At 38.0% G+C, this 21,963-nt stretch overlaps 1 protein-coding gene across 3 annotated transcripts in view; it reads left to right on the top strand.

Moving 5' to 3' along the window:
- The window catches only part of necab3 (N-terminal EF-hand calcium binding protein 3), a 39,663-nt gene extending 20,745 nt beyond the window's left edge, over positions 1-18,918 (top strand). The window contains exons 7-13 of one of the 3 annotated variants that reach the window (XM_031740422.2): positions 1,371-1,492; positions 4,916-4,995; positions 9,129-9,182; positions 11,262-11,374; positions 11,751-11,828; positions 12,376-12,467; positions 17,877-18,918. In XM_031740422.2, coding sequence (XP_031596282.1) covers positions 1,371-1,492; positions 4,916-4,995; positions 9,129-9,182; positions 11,262-11,374; positions 11,751-11,828; positions 12,376-12,467; positions 17,877-17,905 — 568 coding nt within the window. In that variant the 3' untranslated portion in view covers positions 17,906-18,918. The other 2 variants (XM_039612378.1, XM_039612377.1) reach the window with 2 other exon arrangements.
- Positions 18,919-21,963: the final 3,045 nt, after the last annotated feature.

Raw genomic sequence — 21,963 nt, forward strand, 5'->3', positions numbered from 1 at the left:
CCACACTGGCATTATTGAAGATAATAGAGTGATTATAGCCAGGGTGAATTATTGAGAGTTGACTGGGGGAGGCAGAGCAAGGGAACAAGGCGAAAGGATGATATTGGTAACAGTGACATATATAGAAAGTAATTCACTAAGAGAGAGAAAGCAAAGCAGAAAAAAGAAGTAAATGGATAGCAGAATGATGCAGAGAGCCTAAGATGAATTGGAGAAAGGAAAGGAAGCCTGTACAAATGAACATAACAAGGAGCTTTTTGGTCAGACACTTTTAATATTGCTCAAGCAGATATAGATTTGGACAGACACAGTGAGTGTGTGAGTGTGTGTGTGAGTGGCAGAATTAGAGACATATTGAGTTAAACAACAAACAGCTTATTTCTCTCTGCTTTGCTTCACTGCAGTAGATTTATGGTGGTTGCAGTGGCCTTTGGGCTCCAGGCTGTTCTCAGCATGAGAACCTCCTAGCAATGCACTCCCTCTGCGCTGTCAGCATGATCCTGCACACACACACACACACACAGACACATACACAGACACACATGTTAACGTGCACACATAACAACACAACAAAAGGAGGGAGACACTGGCTCACACTACCAAGTACAAACAAATGCGCAGATGCATTTAGGCACACAGAGAGCCACACACACATACATAACTAAATCAAAGTCTTCACACACACACACACACACACACACACACACACACACACACACACACACACACACACACACACACACACACTCACTATCTCGATTGTCACACCCTCATGACTACAGAGTGCTTAACATCCTGCCCTTGACACTCTGCATTTAGCACAGCAAACACTTTCCCATCTATAACAGAGATATAGATAGTGTGTGTGTGTGTGTGTGTGTGTGTGTGTGTGTGTGTGTGTGTGTGTGTGTGTGTGTGTGTGTGTGTGTGTGTGTCTGCATATGTGTGATTGAGGAAAGGAGTAAGTGTAAGTGTCTGTCCTCCTTAAATCTTTACCCTGTGGGATAATAAGCTGTTTTGTGTCTGTCTCTCCACAAAGTGTTTTCACCTCGATTCTGGATGTCTCTTTGTGTGTCTTTGTGCCATTGATTATGCTGTGTCTCTTGCATCACACATTCACCTATCTCAGTTTCTGATTGGAATCAATTATTAATGTATCATTCTCCACATATTTTTCTTCCTCTCTTTGCATTCTCTGGCCCCTCAATCTTCTCTATTCCTTCCAATGTTTCGTTCTATATATGCTTCATATTTTCCCATGTGACTTCCCCTGTTTGCTATATTTTAAGGGTTTTTTCCACATTACTCTGACAGTTGCTGTCTTTCTCTCTGATGTTTGTCTCGCTGGATTTCCACTGCTGTCATGGCAGGAGAGAAGTAAAGGCGCCAGAGCTGACAGCAATACAGAGAAATGGCAGGCGCTGTGGTCGCAGAGTCCATAATAACCTGTGCCTCTCTCCATCAGATCCCTGCACTGGCATCCTGACCATGGGTAAGAGGAATAGCAAAGTAGACTTAAATTGCCTTAAAGTGATAGACTTAAGTGAAATATGGTCTCTTTAAATTGTTTGTTGTCCGTAGCAAAAGAAGGGAACACCAGACGTCAACTTATCCACTTCCTTTTTTTCTCAGTCATTTGCCACCAGCGCTTAGGTGCAGTATTTGTAACTTCCCCACATAATAGTAACGATAACAATTTCTTATAGAACAAAATCAACAAAGTATTAGGTATTAGGTGATCATTCAGTCCTGTCAGCGTGGTTTGAAAATAAAAAGATGAAGTGTATTTTATTTATAGTTCTTTTTAACTCGTAGTTCTAAATTGAAGATTATTGTGATATTGAAATATAAAAATAAAATTATATTCTATTATTTTTTCATCAAAATAACCACAGAGACCCGCCGAAACGTGTGGAACTTTCAACCCCAGGTAGGCCAATTATGGACGGATCCACATTATGTCAGCAGCTGTTCTCCACGTGAACTATGTTATTGATGACAGCTTACAGTCCTGCGTAAACTGAAAAAGGAGACAGGAAGAAGGTAAACAAATTGGACCCAACATGAACAAGCATATTGAGCATCACACACGGTTGTTTATTAATAATTACACCACCAACAAACAACAAAGAGGCAGCAGCAAAGGCAGCGAGGCGTGCGGGTGTCTTGCACCATCAAAGTAAAATAAAAGCAAAAATTACAGCAAAGTGCCCAGATCAGGTTGGTAACTAATTAAAGACAAAGTTTTGTTTGCTACATGGATCATTTTAGTTCAGCTGGGTGTCTTTGCTTTTGTTATATTTCTTTAAGAGTTCAAAATGTGTTGATTACATAAATATAATTTAATTTTCTCTCTAGCACTTCTTCACAGAACAGTTGTTCACACAAAGCATAAAGATAAAAACAATATATACAGTTATCTTCATTTTAGATGTCAAACACAGCTCCCAGTGCTGCAAACCGGGTCCAAAAAAAGGTTGCAGCAGATCATTCTGTCAGCTGAAAGGGAACATAAATCTCTTGGACATTTATGTTTCCTAAATAACCAAGAGATGTGGGTGCCAGCCATATTGAAAAAAAAAGACACTCAAAATAAATGGCCAGACAAGCTTCTTGCACCATGAAAGTACAAAACCCAGAATCAGCTGCACTCACAGGATGCAGCGCAGCTAAGGCAAAACAAAAAGGAGACTGCAAGGCCCAGTGCCAGCCCACTGGCCCTAATTGCTGAGTAGAATCAGCTGCACTCAAGGATGGCGCCTAAGGCTGGAGAGCAAGGCCCACCCACTGGGGGCAATATTACAGCAGGTCCTGCTGGGGTTATAACAATATTGCTCTCATTTACTCTCGTTATGTCTATCAACACAAAACCTCTTTTTTTTTTTACTTAAAACTGAAACTTGTCATGTATTTGTGAAATTGCTTAAAAAATCAAAAGAAAAAAACCCCTATAAACTATGTAGTTCCTCAAACAACATTAAATCGTTTCTTTTCTGTCTCTTGGGATCTAGAGAAAGCTTACAATAGGGTGCCACAGAGAGGAACTGTGGTAGGCTACTGCATAAGGAAGTCAGGAATGACAGAGAAGTTTGTAAGGGTGGTGCCAGGAATGTATGAGAACAGCAGGACAGTGGTAAGGTGTGCGATAAGAGTGACAGTTTAGTTCAAGGAGAGTGTAAGATTAGATTGGGGATCAGCTCTGAACCCTTCTTGTTTGCAGTGGTGATGGACAGGATGACAGATGACTTCCATGTGCTATAATGTTTGTAGATGACATTGTGATCTTTATTGAGATTAGGGAGAAGGTAGAAAAGGACCTGGAGAGATGGAGGTATGAACTGGAAAGTCAGATGAGAGTGTGAATGAGAAGGAGACAATAGGTGGAAATGTGACAATACAAGGAGTAGAAGTATTGAAGGTGGATGAGTTTAAATACCTGTGGTCAGAATACACGAGAGGGCAGGATGGGTGGATGGAGATGTGACAGAACGATAGCAGCAAGAGTGAAAGGCAAAGTTTAGAAGATGGTAGTTAGACCTGCCATGATGTATGGTTTGGAAAAGGTGACAGAAAAAGACAGGTGACAGAACCGGAGATGGCAGAGTTGAAGATGCTAAGATTTTCAAAATGAATATTTCAGAGGGTCAGATCAGGTTGAGTGGTTTGGAAACATGGCAAAGATAGTTTGAACATGTACACAGAGGAACAGTAGACACTTTGGATATGGAGCTGCCCGGCAGGAGGAAAAGAGGAAAACTAGAGAGAAGACTCGTGGATATAGTCAAGGAGGAGATGCAGAGGGTTGGTGTTACAGAAGTGGATGCTAGGGAAATGAAGACAAATGATCCACTGTGACGACCACTAATGGGAGCACCCCAGAAAGAAGATAATTTGCTACAGATTATTTTCTAATAAGCATGCACAGTAGTTGGAAGTTCTGTATTATGACTGATTCAATATAAAGATTTTTCATCACAATACTGAAACACGTCAGTGCAATTTTCACAGTGATGTGTTTTAATACTTTTTTCGGGGGATGAAATATATTGGCAAACACTGCAAACGGGGTTTAACTGTAACACATTTGTTATCAGGCTGAATTATGCATATTCACAGGATTTGGAAAAAATAACATCTTAGAAAATATTGTTGTTTTTTTCTTTAATATCTGCTACATGCTGTAAATACATCAAGGTTATCTTGAAATCTGCTAACTCTGCCAGAGTACAGTAATTTAGCAACAGTATAAATGTTATAGTTTTTACAAAAGTTTAACAAAAAAGAGGTGCACTTCGTATCGTTTGCACCTGAGGAACATTGAGCTTTGTGTTGTAGACAAGTATTATCCTCATTACTGCCATTTGTGTTATGCATAATAAGTGCAGACAGTGAGTAGTCCCTCAAGTTTTCACCGACCAAGATAATATTAACATATTCTAGAGGTAAACGCTTTAGGTTTGCCCTCATTTGTTTCTTATTCACTAGTATTGATAGACTAAACTCGTGATTCTGAAAAGACAGAATGAGATTTAAAATAAACAGCAAGCCTTTACTCTGTTTTCAGATACAGTATTTTCAATGTCAGGGGTGTATTATGCCTTCTTTCAAATGTTCTTGCATCCTGAATCCTTCATCCTTTTGAATTTCAATTCAATTTTATTCAATTCAGTTTTATTTATGAGGTGCCAAATTTACAACAACATTGCCTCAAGGTGCTTTATTTCTGCTTTGACAAGATGTCTTTGTCCTATAGGAATGAAAGGCTTGAACACAGAGAGAACGTAGAATTCTCTGTTCTAGCCCAATTTTAAAGTACAAACAGACCATCCAAATCTGTTTTGATAAATATGTTACTGTATGTACCTATGCACTTACTCAAAAACCAATCTGATGATTTAGCACTGTGTTTTTCCAGGTGTCAGCATGGAAGATGGAGAGAACTGGTGTTCTCAGATCAACAGGCTGCAGCAACTTTTGGATAAACTGGAGTGTCAGGTAGGAGGACTTTCCTTATGTAGGCTATATTTTAGAGTGGACAGCAAAACACTTTTCAAACTTTGAAGTATGTTATTTGCTCCCACAGTGACTAGCTCTAGTTCTTTGCTAAAATCTCAGTAACACAAACTTGGGTTTCTACAATTCTGTGCAATGGATCTTTTGAGCATTTTAATGATTTTCTGCCCTCATGATGCATGTGGGTTCATAGCCAAGCAACAAGCTAGCTTAAACTATAAGTCTGTATAGCCACAGTCATGTCATTTACTTGTTTAATAACTGTTTTAAATCCTCAAATTTGCATTTTCCATTTTAATGAGCTGGATGTGATCACGTGGTCAATAAGACTGTAAGGTAACTTGGTTTGCAAGAAAACTTTTTAGGAATTCTGTTCATAAGAATGTCTGCACAGCTAACAATAGTTTTATCAGGTTTGATTAAAGCAGCACCAACAACAAAGTACAGAGGTCCATTTCAGTAACTCAGAGAGACCCTGGCAACCGCCAGTGACACGAGAAGAACACGTACTCCTTGACCAGTTAGCAAAAGCCTCTTAGTAATTGCTTCATTGCTGCAGTTACTTGTAATTACCATGAAAGATGCCAATTTGGCTGCAAACACTCACCAACTTCTCTCCGAGTGGGAGTGGAACTTTTAAAGTGTGACTCAAACCAGATATGAAGACATTTTGCCTTTAAAGAACAGTTGCACCTTTTGAAATGTGATCTAAGGAGATCCCAGATATTGAAAACGCTTCTCAGATGAGAGGTGAAACGTCTTCGAGAAACTTAACCTCCTAAGACCCGAACTCTTCCACGGCATGCATTTTTAATTTCTCTTTGATATTTGGGCATATTGGGGCCCGATGAATGCAAAAACAAAGAATTACCAGATTTTATTTTATTTTTTACCTAATTTTGGTTTCTAAGAAAAATGAGAGCCACATATGAGGATATTCGTTTAACATTTCGATAGAACAGTAGCAGTATAATGTCCTGGTAAGTGGATATCAGGCCGTTGTAGAGCAAAATTTAGTATTTTGGTATAAATAACGTAAAATGTGATGTCCACATATGTGGACACCAGGTCCTAGGAGGTTAAAGAAGTCCAGTCCCTTTCCTTTCCAAGCTCTTTAGATTACCATGTCCTGGATGACTGAGGACCTAAACAGACCTATAGCTCTGTGCCACAGCTTTTATTTTGAAGGTGAACCTTATCTGTTTCCGGTCTGCATCACAATTTGCTAGTTTTGCTAATTAGTTAACATGTAAACTACAGATGACCATAGCAAACTGTAGTCATAAGGAAGTTTTTGGTGCAGCACCTTATATGTAACCGAGTTCACCTAGCAACAGCCACCAGCCTCCAGAAACCATTCACCAACTGGTCAGGAATTACACATTTTTCCCCTGAGGCCAGTGGTTGTATCGTATAAATTTCTCTCAAGCAATCATATCTAACATGGTGGACAATATGCAAATGATGGCACACAAGAAAGTGCATATATCATAAATAAAAATATGCCAGTGCTATTGTCTCCCTAGGTTTAATAAAGACCAAGGAACCAGACTGTAAGGTACACAGTGATCTGTACTGGACAACAAAATTGAGGAGAAAAACAAAGAACTGTGATACACAGAGTCTAGACAGTGAAGTGTAGAAGAGGCAGCATGCATGTAAATAATACCACCATAATCAATCTTTTACTGTCCAAATCATCTCTATAGTTATATTCATTACAAAGTCTTTTAACTTGGACAGCAGTTTATAATTGTTTTAAAAATTACTGTACAAAACAATAACAATTTGTTAGTTATGAAAATATATTGATTCTCTGAAGGTTAAACAAATAAGACTAAAAAGCCTTCATACTGTGTTATGCTGGTCTTGGTGTTCACCGATAGAAGAAATGAATGCATAACCTTCCTGTGAATACAAATATGGAGCAATCATCATCACTGAATCCATTAACTTTGTTGAACCAGTAATGGAATTAACCAAGAAATAAAATAATAAATCGGACAATGAGGCCCTTCCCACTCCTTTTTTCTGAACATGTTTTATACTAAACAACCGGTGATGAATTATGCAGAGAATGTACAAAATAGAAATCCCTAATGCATTCCTTTTTCAAACATAATTTCGCTTCGAGCCACAGAATATTAGCCCTAATAATGAGAAAGAAAACGGCTCTTTAGATTTGTGGTTGTCTCTGTAGCATCATCTATAAAATACTCACAGGACTTTAAAGCCAACATGAAAAACATTATCCAGCCACTGACGTGGAGATCCAGTTTTTTAGATCCAATTAAAATAAAACCACTCAAATAGATCCTCTAGAAAAGAGTAGAATTCTTGAAGCAGAATTTATTGAACAGAATCTTATGAACAGCAAAACAGTAAAACACAATATACAGAACAGAACACATAGCAAAGCAAGTAAAGCAAACCAGGGAGTGTAGAGCCTTTAAGCACACACAGCAGAGACACACAAAGACACAGACAGAATAAGGTGGAGGGGGGCATATCTGACCCTTCTTTTATAGGTGTCCATAACCCCTCCTCCTGCTGCTGGGTAACTTTGTCTTTTCACTTATTTGGTGTTAAGTTTAAACTATATATATTTTCCCAATTTTACAAATATCAATTTAATATGTTTGTCAGTATTTTTCAACAATCCATATATGTCGGTCTTACATATATTTGTTCTCTTTTTGATCGTCGGGACTTGTCTTACATAATTTTCTGGGTTTTCTTCCCAGACTTTATCAGCCATCATTTCAATGAGTCCTTTTGACAGTTTTATGGCCAAAGTGAATTCCAAAAACAGCAGGTGTAGTGCCAGGTGCAGGGCAGCTGCACACGGTATAGGTATACAGGTATATACAAGTATAAATGATTTCAGATTATACATGTCATCAAAGAAATCCACAACAACTAGACCATTTTAATATTGTTTTTTTATGAGTATGGAACCAGGTGCCTACTTTCAATAAAGATGTGGAAAAACAGCCCAAACATGGAGTATATTTTCAACCAGAAATGTTTCATCTCTGAATTGTTGATTGTGATGTTTGTTGTACATTTTTATATATTCATTGTGTGTGTGATCAAAAAGAAAATGGTTAGACTCACAAGATAAAATACTGCTTTTCTAAATGGAATTCTACAGGTCTTTGTCTGTCAAACACAAAGTCACCTCCCTCTCATCCTGTGACCCATTCTCACTACATCATCCCAAAGCCTTTTTCACGCTCTACTGCCTCATCTTATGCTCCATCTCCTTTCTTCTGTCTGTTCTTTTGTTTATTAACGCCTGCTTTTCACAGTTTCTAATGTTCATCCTTTCACTCGGACCATTTTTCTCTCTCCAGTCCTCAGTTTTGTCAACTCAGAGAGACTCAGAGAGCAATATCAAAGCAATTCATAACCTGCAGGATGTACTGAGTGCAATATCCATCCCCACACCTCAGTGCTGCCAGCATCACACACTTCTTCTGTCCATCTCCCTCATATTCGCTGCTCTATCAAATGCAGCAGAATGAGTTTTGTGCTTCAAAGGTCATGTTTTCTGTGTTCGCACATGTGCACACATGAGAACCGTAACCTTTATCACAGAAAGCTTGTTGTTCTTTTTCATTTATTGTATTTTATTATCAATAACATAATACTCTCATAGGCTACATTCATCACTAGGATATGGTTCCAAAAATTGAAAGTGATAGATTTTCTATTCCCTACAGTGCAGACTTGTTACCTTTATTACCCTGTTTTGGACAAGTAGCTATTGTGACAAATTACATAAAACCAAAGAAAAATCAGTTCGTGCACTGTGGAAAAAAAATAAATGTATCCTATTTATCAGTTCTTAGACACCTGTGCAAATAAATGTGCAAATGAGGTTATTTGGTGTATTTTTGTTCATTTTATAACTTCTGCATTGTTATATAATTAAAACTCTAACAATATAATTAAAATTGCCAAAGTAACCTTTAGGAATTTATTGTAAATGCAATATGGGAGTTTAGCTTTATTTCAAGTATCACTCTGATTTTTTTTTTTAAAACGTTAAACTGATCTTTGATACCCAGAGACATTAACTTCTTCTCGTATCTGTTACCTTCTTCTTTCAGAGTCCCAAGTTGGAGCCACTTAAGGAGGACACACTGGCCAGTACATACAAGTCTGTAAGTCAGCACTGAAGCAGAATTTTTGCATTTTTCTTGTGATCTCCTTATAGGCTGGTACAGGACTTCAAGGTGAAGTTTCACGTTTTTGTCACTAAAAAAACACACAAACAATTAAAAAAACCCAGTTTGCATACTTTTTTGGCCACAAATTCTGAAATATGATATTTTTGTGGCTGAAGCCACTGCAGCTTTACAGAACGACTCTGTCTACACTAACAGTATCTTGATTGACCTTTGCTCATTAAAACAGCTCTAGTTCAACAGCAAATATTTTTTCTCGTATGTGCATTACTCAACATAAACACAAGACATGGATATACAGAGTTGGATCATGTTCTTGGTTTTTTTTTTTTTCTCTCTCTATCTCATTCTTATTCTAAATATCAAGTTACTACAATAACTGCTACCAGTCATTCAAATCAATTGTGTCTTGTGTATTTGATAAAATGTTATACAGCAAAATTTTTGAAAGGCAAGTTGTGATGCTTTTTTTTCTCAACACTCTCACATTGAATCAAGAATAAGAGAGAGTCATTTCTAAATTGTCTGATTTGAAAAGGTAACATCTGGACAAAAGAAAGCTGACTCCAGATCCAATTAAGAGATAAGAGAAACATGTACAGATGGTGAGGTTTTAACCTTTAGTTACAGGTTAGCTGGTGATAGTTATATAAGAATTTTTATAACAATAATAGAAAGGTAAATGTCTGTTGTAAGATGTATAATTGGCAAATTGTCTCCTTTTTTACTTCTTTTAGTGTGAGTTTAGATCTTCTGCTTGTAACAAGTTCAAAGAGTCTTAGTCATTAGTCCTAAATCACAAAAGTTTCTTACCTATGTTTTGTAAAACAGATTTTTTAGTGTGTTAACTCTTAGAGCTGAATATAATTTTTCACCTGACAATGTACAGCAATTTTTTGCTCTCTGGAAGGATGAAAAAATGCAGTAATTGCATTTGGTAGAAAATAATACAGTGAAATTACTTTACAAGGATTCTGTGTGCGTCACCCGCTTTTAAATATTACGAGCACTGTAACTTATATAATAGGCAATACCATCCGCCTCCATCGAACTCGGGTAGTGACAAAAAACTCTAGATTCCATTGACTGGATGCACATTACATTTCAAATCAAGGTATGTCTCAGTGTACATTCATACATTTTACTGAGCTGTAGGATGGACTCACTGTAACTTCAAATTGCTGGGAGAGAAAAGTGGAGAGGATGTTGATTCAGTGCACTGGCAGACCAAATGGTAAACATGAGCCCAGATAAAGCCCAGAATGATTTGCTGCCATTTGCAGGATTGTTCCCAGGTACATCAATCTATAAGGAACAAAAATTATTTTATTTTTTTTTTCTCCTTTCTTATTGAAAGTCGATAGACTGCATGGAAAGCATTTAAGAAACTTAAGATATGTTTTCAGAATAAAAAGCCTTCAGCTATTGTTGTCAGTATATAAAGAAAGTGGCTGAGAAAATCAAAACTGAGGAGTCATGGCAACATAGGTGTTGTAGCCCAGCTCTAGTATCAGTATTCTGTAGTCACTTTCTGGTATTTTAAGTTGTGAAATGTCTATCAATTTCATTAAAACCAGGATTTCGGTAACATTCACAACCAAATCTACTGAAGTATCTTAACTGAGAGTAATGCTAAGTGAAATAACACTTATCTATTTGAATTTATTTGTCATCTGGTGTGATGGATGGTGATATCAGTACATATCCGCTCTGAAAGTATCCATCTTGACGCTATCTATCCTCATGCCTGCATTGACTTTTAATTTTTGTAACCAAATGTATCACATACTGCATAACCTAAACCCCATATCCAAATGCTAACTAACCCTTAACCTAATGTAAACGTCTCATCTAACAATCTATTGTGAACCCCAACACTAAGTCCTAAGCAAAGTGCCCTGACTTTAAAACAAATGTCATCATCCTAAACGTGTAAATCTCAAAAAGGTCCTCACAAAGACAGACATACAAGGGCACAAACACACAGAGCGAGATCTTTGGTCATTTAATCTCTTTTTTTATCCCTTTCTCTGTCTGATGTCTTATTGCCAACAGAATATCCTGCTGGTTCAGAGGCAGATGTCAGTGACTGATGTCAATCTGGACAATTTCCGGAAAGTTCTAAAGAGCTACATTGATGCCACCTCAGCTCACTCTGACAACCTGCAGTGAGTGTCTTGCTAGTTTCCAGGAAAAGCAATGCATGTTTGAACCAAAGCATGGGACTCTGCTGCTGTGAAAACTTCTGGAGTACTGAGCAATTGCCAGTATACGTGGTCCATAACTGTGAGCAGCATAATACAAATTACATGTCTAAAGTAATAACAATTTACTGGTTCAAAAAGTGACTATATCTCTTACATAACTAAAACAAGTCTTTGAAACTTGGGTTTTAATGTTGTGCTTTTGTCTTGCCTAATTTTAATGACATCCCTCAAAAGATTCAAAGTTTTCATGTACTTTATCCCTGCTGAGTGCAAACTCTGTTTCACTTTGTATCCTCTTCTTGCCCCACTCTACTTTTCTTCTCGATCTTGCTGTCAGTGTGTCCGTTCAGAAGCTCGCGGGAAAGTCGTGTTACATAATGTATGAGTTCTGGCAAGACCGCCTCTCCTGGATGAGGTCAGTATGGTGTGTTTGTGTGTGCATGCGTGTGCGTTTGTGTGTTAGGTATTGGCAGACGGTTTGGCACTCTTAACTTTTTGATAGAAATGTTCCCCACCACTGAAGATGAGCAGATGGCCCAGCTCTCAGTTCGCATACTCAAACACAGACACACAGACGCACTAAAACACACACACACACACAAGAAAGCAGCTTAAATGCTTTAAAGGGTATCTGTGCTACACACATATCAATGAATATATTAATTCATCAGTTGGAACATTTTAAGACAAAAATCCAAAAGACTTTTGGTAATAAGTGATTTTTTTCTGAGCACATATAACTTTTTACGTGCTCATATTTAATCAGTTTTTGAAACCTTTAAAACATGATGTCGCAGATAAAATCAATAAACTGTTGTTTTATTTGGTGCTAGTATGTACATGAAAGTTTTAAAAAAATGATATTTTAATTAATATCAAGTCTACCACGATGTTTTTCAACAGAAATCAACAGCTGATTGACACACAGGTCTGTTTTGTTCTGTTGTTGTCTGTGTCCACAGCTATCTTCAGTCTAACAGCAGTAAAGACTTCCAACGCTGCATTATTGACATGTTGGAGGATGCTGAAGTAGTATCCACTATGTTGCTCCCAGGTTTGTATATGTGTGACTGGGAGAGCAGGATTTGTAGTGTATGTGAAACTAAAATGATACTATCCTAGAAAACCTGCAATTTGCAATCAGTGCATGAAAAATGTGGCCAAACCTCCGAAATTGTGAAAATGTTAGTATGAAAGCCACATATATTTATGCTGTCAGTTTAAATCTGATTTATGTGTGTGCTTGTCCCTAGACAAATACCCTGAAGGTATTTATAGTCTACATACATCAAGATATGTTTGAGCCGGTTGATGATGATGTCCATTTATGACTCATAAGTCCATTTTTGGCATCTAAGCAGATGCATTTTAGACTTTTTCTGACTGAGAGAGTGCTAGCTGCTCTTGCTTTTCTTTCTATCCATTTGGTCACTGGTTCTATGATCTGTCATTCTTCTGAAGATTTCAGGGCAGTTGTTTGGCCAGGTTACTCAAATAGTTTCCCTATTTCCCCTTTTTTGAGTGATTTCTCTAGAAAGATAACCTGCCTGGATATGAGAAGTGTAAATCATATATTGTGCTCCTAGTATCCAGGTTACATTGCATGGCTTTAAAGACTTGGTGTTCACCATGTCAGCAGTCATTTTGTCTGTAACAAGTGAAACATTCACACTGTTCACCTGGCTCTGCAGTTAGTATACAAGAAATGAATGCACTCAAAGGCTCTATCACTCTAGAATAAAATAGTTTGGCAATCACCTTGCAACTAATTGCTGAATTTTTTTGCATACAGCGACCAATTACAAGTAATTGTGGCGACTAACTGGTTGCTTGGACATTGATTGTGCAACACCATTGATCTCTAGGACACCATTTTCAGGGAGGCAGGACCTGATGGGAGTCTTTAAACAGCTGCAGGCCAGCTTGGACAGACTGCTATCACTTTCAGAGAGATTGGCTTAGAAATAATTTACAATTGCCTCCAGAGCGCACGCTGCAGGCAATCTGAGTTAGTTTGCACCAACAACACATGTAGGATGAGTCTCTTTGCACGTGGGGACTCATCTCAACTGGTTGTATTCTTGTTATATTCATATATAAAAGCGAGGTTGCTGAGCTTCTATGTCAATTTGCAGTTAAATTGTTGTCCTGCAGCAGCTATGTCAATGTTTGTCAAGGAGTTTATAACTAGACTCTGAATCTAAATACTCAATATTAATTTATGTTTAATGTGAATTTCTGTGTATGTAGAAGGCAACAAATAAGCAACAGACAGCAACGTATATGTGATTTTTTTTTAACCATTTCAAAGGCCACTGTGACTGGAGCTTAATAGTATTTGGAGTAATGGAGCATTTTCCCTCAAAACCCAAATAGTTGCTACTGGTGTTGTGTTTATCAGAAGTGAAGCTACATTTTATTTATGATTTTCACTGTGCTAGCGCTACTGGTGTAAGCTAACAGATGATACTAACTAATAAAAATATTTTTTCGAGGTGCACATACTAGATAACTATTCACCCCTGTACTTGGCATCCCTGTAACTAGTACTGTTGTCATTTTAACATTAGCTGAAAGTAAGTTTAGTTACTGTGTTATCACTCTAGAGGTGTTTACTAAGTTATTACATTAGGTTTGGATGTGTTAAGGTGCACTAAAGTGTCCCCCTGTGCATATGTGAGCACAATCATAATTCCAGACAATAATTCATTTACAGTGCAAAATAATGGATTGAATAATGGAAAATAATGGATTTCTATAACTATCCTAAAGGAGATACAAACACTAGAGAACATGTTTGCAAGTCACAGAAATCAGGATAAGGTATGTGTGAGATATATGCTTCTTTTCTTTCAGACACATCCATAAATATTTTTTTTAAAAGTCAGTTATGAACACATTTAGTAAAGCAATTTTCTGTGTGACGCACATATTTACTTTGTTCGTCATCACATCGCTGACTCCTCAACACAAAAGTCCAGCGGAGGCTGCAGTGGGTCTCATCTCATTTCACTCGTCTTCACATTTGAATAACTGGCTACAGGAAACAAATAAAAATTCTTTAGAAACCAATGCTGTTAATATTTATTTCTGCCTCTTAGCTCCATTGCAGTGCTGATTTAACTGTGTGGGATGTATGGGTTGTGCTTGTTACTAGGTTACCGTACACAGTTGTTTACATCCACATCTCTGACTGGTATGTCACGTAAGCTTTTTTTCTAGGAAAATGAAAAGTAGGTTCAGCGGTTTATTGAAATGTGCAAATATACATGGAAATACCAAATATGAGGGGAAAACAGAGTAATTCTAACAAGCTTAAAAGTCAGTATTTGGTATAAATTGTGTGAACTCTCTTAGGTAAGCTTTCTGGCAATGTCTTAAAGTAGTCTTCAGGAACAGTTCGCCAGGCTTCTAGAAGGACATTCAAAGCTCTTTTTTGCATGTTGGCTGCCTTTTGTTCTGTTCTCTGTCAGGATGATTTCACGCTGCTTCAATAATGTTGAGGTCCAGGCTCTGGGGAGGTCTGTCAATGAGTCCTAGCCTTCCATTGTGTGTTTTTCAGGTATTATTTAATTGGATTGTCAGTAAGTTTATGATCATTCTCATGTTAAAAAGTTTCTTAAGGACATGATGTTCAGTTACTATTCATCTGCTGTAGATATTTTTTCTTTTTTTTTAAGCCTGCCACTTTTTCTTCTGTCCTCCACTTGTCCAGTTTCCTTAGAATTTGGTTTCTGCACACCATGCTGAGATATGCCAGGTTTTTGGCTAAAGCTCGTTGGGAATCTCCTATTGGTGCAAATGTATTATATTATGCCCCTCAAACTGTGTGATGATTTTTAGGTTAGTGTTAAGGGGAAAAAAACACTCCTCTGTAAATGGTAAAAGAACTGGACTGAAAATGAGTGAAAAAAGCAGCCAATGTCCAAAGAAAAACTTTCAATGACCTTCAGAGAGCCTGAAGAACTGTAGCTCAAGACCAGTTTTAAAAATGACACTGCTACTAAGCATGGGTTTGAATTTAAGGTTCACAACAGTAAAGAAACTGTTGTGGCCACTGAGTCAGTTGTCATGGTGAAGGAGGTAGAGTACACCATCTACAGGTTGCTAGGGCAACCTGGTGGGTAAGCATCACAGGGGGATTAAGCTCCCCGTAGCTGGTGAATTTGAACCCAGGGCCTTCCTGCTATGAGGTGACAGTACAAATACTGTGTTATGCCTTGAGGCTAGAGCAGAGGTTTGGAAACAGGCATAATCCTTTACACTGAAAATGGTTCAGATGACTAGAAGTAAGAGGCTATTGGGAAATGTGTCTTCACCAGTGTTGGGCAAGTTACTTTGAAATAGTAATTCAATTATAGTTACTAGTTACTTCTACAAAAAAGTAACTGAGTTAGTAACTGAGTTACAATATTCTAAAAGTAATTAATTACTTGGAAAAGTAACTATTGCGCGTTTAAAAAAAAAAACAAAGAACATTTAACCCTCTGGCGTCCAGGGTATAATTGGCCATTTTTTTTACTACTCTTGATTTTCTCTCCACATTTTACCTTTAAAATCTATTTACTTTGCCTTGTTTGGTATCATTCTTTTTAGCGCAACCTCACGTGTCTGAATTTACAGTTATGTTCTCATTTTGTCATACTGTATAACCAGAATTGATCTAAAATCAGACAAAAAACATAAAATCAGAGTAGAAAAAGTTATATTTTTACTGTAACAACCATAAACATGTTTAATGAATCATATTTCATAACTTCAAATGCAAATATTAATTGTCAATTTTAAAATCCTATGCACAAGTTTTGCAAACAACAAAGTTATTTGCATCTATTTACTTTTTACCCCTTTTTAAAATAACCATTTCAAACTATTTACAGAACAATCAGCTGTTCTTCAATAAGATGCCACACAAATTATTTGTGCCACTCCAAAAAGGAGTATAAATGAGAACATCACAGCCTGATACCTGCAGGTCTGACAGCAGCAGGTGTATCACTCCTGTTTCTACCTGGAGACAGCAGTCACCTCATTGTTCTGACACACAACACAAAACTATCCACAACACTACACACTAACTACACAAGACAACACATTAACTGCACACTCCAAACACGCTAAACGTCACAAATCTCACATCTCAAAACTCGCTCTGTCTCTTTTCCTGCTCTCTCTCTTTCTCTTTCTCTCTCTCCCTCTCTCTTTCTCTCTCTCCCTCTCTCTTTCTCCCTCTCTCTCTCTCTCTCGCCGTCACTCCTAAAACTTTTTTTGTTTTGTTTTTTTGCTCATAAGCAGAGAGTGCTTGCTAGCGCTAACGTGGCGAAACTATTGAGGAAAAAACGCTGCGTATATATTGTTAATCATGACTCTGGTTTTACGTGGCCTATCAACACAATTTAAAAACTGGCACCTTGTTGCTTTGTCTTTAAGTGGTCATGTGATTGACTTACCACGACTACTTTATTCTTCCTCAGTCAAACAGCAGCACTCATGTGATTGTTTTGCCTCCTTAGCTCCAGGTGTTGTGCTAGACAGTGATCGTGATTACCGTCCTGCTTAAAGCTGTAGCGTCCAGATTACTTACAGCTACTTCCATGCAACTGATATAAGATGCGGTAAGCTGAACACAGCTTCAACCGTCTGTTTGTTGAAAAATAGTAACGGACCGCGTTTCCTTGTTAGTAACTGTAACGCCGTTGTAACGATAGGAATAGTAATTAGTTAGATTACTCGTTACTGAAAAAAGTAACGCCGTTAGTAATGCCGTTACTTGTAACGCCGTTATTCCCATCACTGGTCTTCACACATTAATAATAATAAAGTATTTAATATGTGTATAACTGCACTTTATTAAACTCTTTTACTTAACTTTTCTTCACTGTTGTTTCATTACTTTTGAGGAAAAAAAGGTGTTTCATATGTAACTCTTTATTCCCCATGCGAAGAGGTGTGTTTGGGTTAAGAAAAGTATTTTTAGTCAAGTAGCTGTTAAGCTGCTTCTAAGGTGTTGGTTGCTGGGGGATTCTTGTGAGGGCAGATGGCAATGATAAGAGGAAGAGAGAGGATAGTTTATAAAATGAAAGAAGAGGAGGAAGGGATCGACCTAGGAATCAATAAAGTTAAAAATAAATAAAACAAAACAATCTGCTGACCCTAAAAGCTGTTTTTTTTCTCTGCGCTTTCTACTTCTTTTTCTTTGGTCAGTTGTCTGAAAGTCAGAGTTATACTGCCAGACTTTATTGATTTACAACTAGGTATCTATTTACATCTTAAGTAGTTATAGACTTAAAAGCTCACCAGATGAAACATAAAATCAGTGGACAGTTTGAAACAGCAACACAGCCTTTGCACACACACAAAAATTGGAGTAGACTGTTTGAATGTTGAACACTGTTGACCTTTTATTGTATATCATTTTGGTGTGAGTTGGCTAAACCTTCTCGTTCTATGTGTGTTTCTCCAGCTTCCTGGTGGATTATGACTAACAACTAGCAACTAAATCCAGGATGTCACATCTACTGCCTACACTGTCACACGGACAAAGGCACACTGGCGCATCAACCCACCCACCCACATGTACTCTTGCACGCATACAAACACACAAACACACACACACATACAGAACATTTCAAAAGACATCCATGTGTTTGAAATCAACAGGAGATAGAGACAATGGCGTCATCCAGCATTCTCCAGCAGCATCTTTTCATGTTCCCGTCTTGGACTGCTCATTATTGTGCCGCTTTATGAAAAGGGATAGTTGCACACACTAGCTACTACTGACTTGAAAGTAACTGATTCTCTGCAATGCAAAACCCATTCTATGAATTTTCTCCCCCTAGTCTCAATTGTGGTATGGCCTCCTTTTTTTGCAGTGTTTGTCTGATATTATGCCGATGGATGGAAACCAAAAAGACGCTAATGTAGGCTACTAGAGCACACCCAAATTGGAATGAGATTACAATACCAGTAGGGTTTTGTGTTTTTTGATGAGTTGTTTACTGTTGAGTACAATTGATAAGGATGAACAAGCAGAGAGGATGAGTGGATGAAAGGTTACTGTAGCCTAAACATGCATGTTGATGTGGCCACATCCTGGCTGTACATGCTGTATTATAGTGTAGCAGTGTATTTTTTTTTTCATTTTGCTATCCTACTATTATGTGCACAGAATGCCAAAAATGCTATTAAAACTACCACACCTGCCCTGACATTTCTCTATTGCTAGATACAGTGTACTAGTGGTCTGCTATTAGTTGCAGTGCATCTCTTCAGTCTTCAGTCTGAGACACATTATCAGTCTCAAATGTAAAAATATCTTAAAACATGCATATTTAAAATAACACTTTGTGAGAAGATTTCATTGTATCACTAGGTTATAAAAAGAAAAAAATGTATTTAATGTATCATGTATTTATTTTGATGGTGGCGTTTATGCCATCTGTACATATAGAAATTACATATATTCATATTTATGTTGTGCTTTGGTTTGGCAATGTACACAGCTAAATGACTGAAAAGCAACTTTAATAAAAATGAAAGATAACAACTGCTTTTTTTCATTAATTCTCAAATGGCTGGATCATAGCTCTGCAGAGGAAAGAGGGGAAAAAATGTAAGCGCCAGACCAAAAATAAATAAATAAGCCACTGCTGGCTTAACAGTGGAAAGAAGCCTAGATAGGGAATATATTGAACCAGTCAAAGAGCAGTATGTATATATCCATCAGGAGTTGATGTTGGCTGAAAGAGTGGAAAAAATGAGTGAAAAATGACTACATGAACTTTGATGACATTGATTTCTGCTGATATGGTATTTTAGGTTCACCAGCTTATAGCAGCCAGCAAGATGACAAGAACACAACACACGCTGACATGATAGCAAACTTATTGAGCACACTCAACTTTGCTTACTTTAAAGAAAAGGTCAGTGGCTTAATTGGCTAAGAAATTCTCTGCGATTGCTTTGTCATAATTTGATTCAGTGGTAGAACCAAAAACATCGATCGATGATGCTTTAGCCAGACACCCCACTGTGTCTGAATTGATTGCAGACAACAGATACGGATATGTCTGAACATAACTGAGGTGAATTCTAATAACCCATATGGTGATCTGACAAGAAGAGGGGGAAATTGTGAGGCTTACAAATAGGGAGCATCCAAACTTCTCACTCTACCTCTGGCAATCATTTTACTATCAGTGTTCCCTGAACCGTGAACTCCCTGCAGTGATCTGAAATAAGGGCAGAACTTGAAATTTAAACTTGCCCGACCCAGTTCATCCAAACGTGAAACGTCTAAGCTACAAAATTCACTCCAGTGGTTTCCAACAACATGTGGTTGTAACTTCATCACAGCTTGCATCACACTGAGTTTAATCAAGGTGTGAACAGCAACGCACTTTTACATGTGGAAAATGGTCAAAGTATTTTAAACCTACACAGAATCACACAGAAAGTTTAAACGAAATGTAATGTGTATGCTTCCTTTTCTAAATCAAAATGAAAGTCCAGATCCTTCCTTTCAGCCAGTGTCTTTTTACAACACAAATGTGTAATTGTGGAAAATGTTTGTGCCATACTTGTAAGTGAACACAAATGTGTTCAAAGGTTCCACGCATTGATTGCTGGGCTGTAATATTTGATTGCAAGACTGATGCTGGGAAACTGAAGCCCTATCTCATCACAAGCCTCCTCTCAGGCAGGCTGTCTGCTGTTAAGGCAGAATGAATATGTAGTGGTAATGAGGCTCAGAGGATACGCACCCCCACCCCCTATTCCACTTCAGCTTTTCGAAATGCTTACGGGTGAGTGTCACCACTACATCCACTGTTATTATGGTAACGAGCCAAGGGTGTGTTTAAAAAAATTGCTATGTTATGACAGAAAACAAAGCACGTTGATGTTTGAAGTGAAACATTTCCATCTTCCCAGTGTCAGCCCAAACAAAATACACTTTTTTTTTTACATATAGTGAAAGATAATCTGCAAATATTATTTTTTCCTTGTTTTGAATTCTCCCGCAAAAACTGCAGCCTCTGTGTGCATCTTTAATATAACTGTGCTGTATCTTTTCTTCAGATGTTAAGAAAATGATATAGCATGGGCAGAGAGTAGTTGGAATGACTGAAGCGGTACCAACATATTTTATATTCATGGACTGCTGACCTATCAGCTTATTTAACATCCTTTGATTCTGGTATCACTCAGTTCTCAGTCATTTCAAGTAGACTTTTTTCTGTGTTGTATTTATATGATGAAACTAGTCAGGGTCATTTTTATACTGGCAAAAAAATAATTGAAATAAACACACACACACAGATCTCCCTAGCAGGTTGTGGGTCTGCTCTGGGGCTTTTTCACTTCCTCTTCCTTGGACAAGACACAAGACAAGCTCTCAGGAGGCATCCCGGTCACATACCCAAACCACCTCACTCTGGCTCCTCACCTTATGGCTGAGCGATAACCCAGAGGAAGCTCATTTACTGCTTGTATCAATAGTCTTACGTTCTTGGCCACTGGCCAGAACTTGTGCCCATCTCTGAAAGTCAGAATGTACATTGACCTATAAATCGACAGCTTCAGTTTCAGCTCTTTGGTCAGCACAGCAGACCATTACAGTGTTCACATTACTGCAAACAGCACCAATCTGTCAATCTCCTGTTTGACTCTCTCCTTATTCATGAACAAGACCTAGAGATATTTAAACTCTTCCACTTTGGGCAGCAAATTATTATTTACCTGGAGTGGGCACTCCACCCTTTTCCAGTTGAGAACTATTATCTTGGACTTGGAGGAGCTAATTCTCATCTGCCACAAAAACCATACACGTAGCTGCAAAACATCCCAGTGCAAGCTGAAGGTCATAAATTGATGAAGCCAACCACATGATCTCCAAAAAGCCGAGATGAAACCACCAAAGCCTCCTTCCTCTACCCAGTGACAGCACATAGAAATTCTGTCCATAAATATTATGAAGAGAAGTTGTGACAAAATGCATCCTCCTCTGCCCAGTTTGACTTACTGCTGGCAATCCAAACCAAGCTCTCACCGTACAAAGACCGGAAATGACCAAAAACAACTAAAGCTAACTGGACACAAAAGGCAGCTACCAATTTGCCTCGTGCTATGCAAACAGCACCTTCCTGCCTGTTTCAGGCACTCCAGCTGAGTACTGGGTAGTCAGCAGGTGGAGTTTTCCTCACTCCTACAAGGGTCATAGCTGCTCAGATTAGAGCTTGGAATGTAGCTTCAGTAGCTTTCCTTTTCATGTGTGACATGACCAGGGCATGACCCAGCTATTTCAGGTACAATAGGTTCAGCAACATCTCCGTCATTCTGGCAACTTCCAGTCTGGGAAGTTCCCTATCCAGATGATGAAGACAGTGATGGTATCTGGGTCTTTCTTCTTTAACATGAATGAAAAGGCCCCCCTTAGCCCCCTGGATATTCTGTGTTAGTTTAATTGAAGACCCATGGCACATATTAGGTTTAGAAATACTTTATTTATTAATGAATGTCAATACACTGAAATGGCCAAAATTATCCCT

The sequence above is a fragment of the Oreochromis aureus genome, linkage group 5 (assembly GCF_013358895.1).
Source record: "Oreochromis aureus strain Israel breed Guangdong linkage group 5, ZZ_aureus, whole genome shotgun sequence".
Taxonomy (NCBI): Eukaryota; Metazoa; Chordata; class Actinopteri; order Cichliformes; family Cichlidae; genus Oreochromis; species Oreochromis aureus.